Below are 3,747 nucleotides of genomic sequence, written 5' to 3' on the forward strand. Positions count from 1 at the left end.
ACATAAGTTTAATATCCTTGTAAATTAAAATAATAATATCGATAGTTTGTAAACTTGTTAATATTTATATAAGTAACACTTATTCTAAAAGATTTAACATTTTCAATGCCTAAGATATCTACATATTAATTTACAAAAAAATATTAATTATGTTTATCGAGTCTAACTTGGTGGTCCTAAATCTGAATTGAGTTCATGTCCAAGCTCAAATCCAAAATTTTGTTGATAGGAGGGGTCCAAATTTTGGCAAAATTGCCTCAGACCCATCCCATTGCCGTTCGGAGCCTTAATCGAATTTTTGGACGGCAATTAGAAGCTGAGAGGGTGCAATATGCTAATAGTACCTTTTTGGGGGTGTAAAGTGAAAATTTTAACTTTGAGGGGTGCAAAAACCTGAAATGATGCACTTTGAGGACGTAAACAAAATATTTGGATAGAAAGGGACTGAAACTCAAATTATGTAATAATCCATCCGTGTTATAAATACAGCGAACCCTAATCGCCCATCATCTTCAGTGCTCGCTCCCAACTATTTCACACAGCGGCGCTCAGAGTTAGGGTTGCTGTGCTCCCTCCTTGGTGAACTCTGTTAATCTATATATGCAGCTTATAGAGGTAGAAGACATATACGCGTAGAAGAATGGGGAACGAAGGAGAGAAAGTGCGAGGTGCAATATTCACAGACATTAGGAGATATTACTGCGAGTACTGTGGGATTTGCCGATCGAAGAAAGCCCTGATCGCCTCTCATATCCTCGCCCACCACGAGGTTTGTGTGCTCAATTGCACAATCGTGTATATTATTATGATGAAATTCTGGGGTTTTGCAAGTTTTGGGTTGTGATTAACAGACTGTTGTCACAGCTGGATGGAGTGCCTGTGGATGGATTTGTCTGGGTATTCTTGCAGTTGATTTTTGTTTTTTTGGTTAGTAAAAAAGGGTTTTCTAAATCGCAGGAGGAAATTAAGGAAAAAGAGCAGATCGAAGAACAGGGGCATGGGAAGAAATTGAATATTTGTGAACAGTGCGGTGCGAGTTTCCAGAAGCCTGCTCATCTGAAGCAGCATATGCAAAGCCATTCTCTCGAGGTAAATTTTCTGACTCAATTCTTTATAAAACCTTGTTTCCTGCCATGGATTGCATGCAGAAAGAAAATAATAATTGGAGTGTCTTTAGTAACTTTATTCTCTTTTATCTTTTCTTTCTCTGAGTGGCTTTAGGCATTAGCATGTCATAGTACTGCCGATTGCCCTACGACTTATTCTAGGTATAATTTGAGTTTGGTGCTAAAATCACAAAACCATATTCCGGGTAGGAATATGTCTGCCATGAGTTAATATTAGAATGGAAGTGTAGGCGCATCAATTGCTTTACTTTGTGGATTACAGAGTATTTGGATATTATCTCTCTATTTGAACCTGCGATCTCTGGGTTTTTGTTGCTGAGATCCGAACTTTACTCCTTATCTTTGATTTTAATAGAATGTTCAGTTTCTTTCTTCGCTGGCTTGTCTTATATGTTGCTTATCATTAGTATCTAGTCAATTGAAAATATTAGAATCTTGCAGATTGAAGTAAGGTGGCAAAACATTGCCATGCTTTTTTGCTGGGCGTGAAGCATTGGATCCCAAATAAAAGAACTCCAAAATGCAAGAGGGCAATACTGTCTTGATTGGATCAGTACCAGGTGGGGGACCACCTGAGAAGCTCCATCAAGTGAGCCTCTGTCACGCTCTTAATCCTTTGAGGTTTGGGGACTCTTTAGTTTATGCATTGGACTGGAGCTTGAGTATATCCTGTAAGAGGTCTGGAAAACCTTTGGCTGATACTGAGTTTGTTCTATTACAGAGACCTTTTACATGTCCTGTGGATGACTGCCATTCCAGTTACAGAAGAAAGGACCACTTGACTAGACATATGCTTCAACATCAAGGGAAATTGTTTGAATGTCCTGTTGAGGACTGTAAGCGCAGGTTTACAATTCAGGGTAATATGACACGACATGTGAAAGAGTTCCACAGTGAATCTGTTGATGCTAATGTTAAGCAACCAAAAGAATATATCTGTGCAGAACATGGGTGTGGAAAGGTCTTCAAGTATCTATCGAAGTTGCGTGCTCATGAGGATTCTCATGGTAAGCTGCTTTCGGAGGGTATTTCCTCTGTAAGCACATGCACATTAGTTCCTTTAGCAACATTATTTTGAGATATAGTTACTCTTTCTGATCCTGTGGCGGATTCTGGGTTGAATGCAGTTAAGTTGGATTCGGTGGAGGCCTTCTGTGCTGAACCAGGCTGTATGAAATACTTCAGTAATGAGCAGTGCCTGAAGGAGCATATATTGTCTTGTCATCAGTACATTCTATGTGATAAATGTGGCACGAAGCAGCTAAAGAAGAACATCAAGCGTCACATGCGCATACATGAAGGGGTTTCCTCAGAAAGAATCAAGTGTAGCATTGAGGGATGCTCGCTGACGTTTTCAACTGTAAGCTCCCTTCTATCCAAAAATCTGTTACTTGTATTTTTCTCGTACATGGGATGATATGAAGCAAGTTCATTAAGATCTCCTTTGTGGGTTCTTGCAAATATCTTTCTATTTCCTACTAGTGGACAGTTATTTAGAATATGTCTTTTCTCCTGTACAGACATCAAATCTCAATCAGCATATCAAAGCTGTGCATATGGAGCTTAAACCATTTAAGTGCAGTATTCCTAGCTGTCACATGAAATTTGCATTCAAACATGTCAGGGACAACCATGAAAAATCTGGGTGCCATGTCTATACTCCCGTAAGTTCTATCTACTTGTGGCCAATTTTTTAGTTTAATTATAAGTCTCCCCTGCATTTCTGGATCATCATGTTGGCGCTATCTGATTGTTCTGGACCCTACTTGTTCAGGGAGATTTTGTGGAATCTGACGAGCAATTCCGGTCAAGACCAAGAGGTGGCAGGAAGAGGAAGTACCCGGTTATAGAGACCCTCATGCGGAAAAGGATTGTTCCACCTAGTGAATCTGATCTTGTCATGAACCAGGGAGATGAATACCCATCATGGATACACTCTGCTGAATCTGTCCTTTAGTACAGCTTAGCAGTCCCTTAGTAGTAGGAGTCCATGAGTTAGGTTTTGACTAATAGAAGTACTCTATATAGCATAAACATCATTATCTTAGATCAATGTATGTATAGCCTATTTTATCAGTAGCTGGTAATACATAGTGTATATTTGGAAGAAATATGGGCAAATAACTAGTGTATCATAGGTTTGAGCATGTCTGGGCGGCTAGCTGCAGTCTACCTTAGTGTGCCATTTTGTGCAGTGGGTTTGTATATGGATTCAGTGAGTGGAAATATGATAAAAGTTTTAATTAAGCTGGTGTTTTTGGTGAGTTGCATAAGCTGTTTGAGTGTATCTTTCCAATTGCATTGCTTGTGTTAGTATTGCGTTAGACCATAAGCCTTACCCATCTCCTTTGAGATGGAAACTCTGGTTTCTGCAATTGTGTGCTGTTACTTGTATGATGGTGATTTGGCTTTTAGTGAAAGAGGCACATTCCCATCACAAATCCTTCTGTCCTGTGTGTGCTTTGATTAATATTCCGAGCAAGAAACATTCTGGAATGCAATGCTTGCTAATCTCTATGGCCCCTTGAGATATATGTTTTGTTTTGTTGTTTTAGTTTCTTTATACAGAATTTGAAAGGTAAATGTTAAGATGCTTTTGATGGCAAAATTGCACTTATCG

General features: G+C 39.2%; 1 protein-coding gene across 1 annotated transcript; it reads left to right on the plus strand.

Annotated features, from left to right (window-relative positions):
- Positions 517 to 3,400, plus strand: LOC105162821 (transcription factor IIIA). The gene is made up of 6 exons (XM_011080942.2): positions 517 to 769; positions 958 to 1,089; positions 1,849 to 2,134; positions 2,255 to 2,487; positions 2,648 to 2,791; positions 2,902 to 3,400. The coding sequence occupies exons 1-6, from the start codon at positions 641 to 643 to the stop codon at positions 3,082 to 3,084; spliced, it is 1,107 nt and encodes a 368-aa protein (XP_011079244.1). The 5' UTR covers positions 517 to 640; the 3' UTR covers positions 3,085 to 3,400.

This window comes from Sesamum indicum, linkage group LG5, assembly GCF_000512975.1.
Source record: "Sesamum indicum cultivar Zhongzhi No. 13 linkage group LG5, S_indicum_v1.0, whole genome shotgun sequence".
Classification (NCBI taxonomy): domain Eukaryota; kingdom Viridiplantae; phylum Streptophyta; class Magnoliopsida; order Lamiales; family Pedaliaceae; genus Sesamum; species Sesamum indicum.

Bases quoted from the DNA above. Each gene is read 5' to 3' on its own strand.
- LOC105162821 (XM_011080942.2), top strand. From the start codon at position 641: ATGGGGAACGAAGGAGAGAAAGTGCGAGGTGCAATATTCACAGACATT. The intron at 1,090-1,848 runs GTAAATTTTCTG...GTTCTATTACAG, and splicing joins TGCAAAGCCATTCTCTCGAG to AGACCTTTTACATGTCCTGT. The intron at 2,135-2,254 runs GTAAGCTGCTTT...GGTTGAATGCAG, and splicing joins TGCTCATGAGGATTCTCATG to TTAAGTTGGATTCGGTGGAG.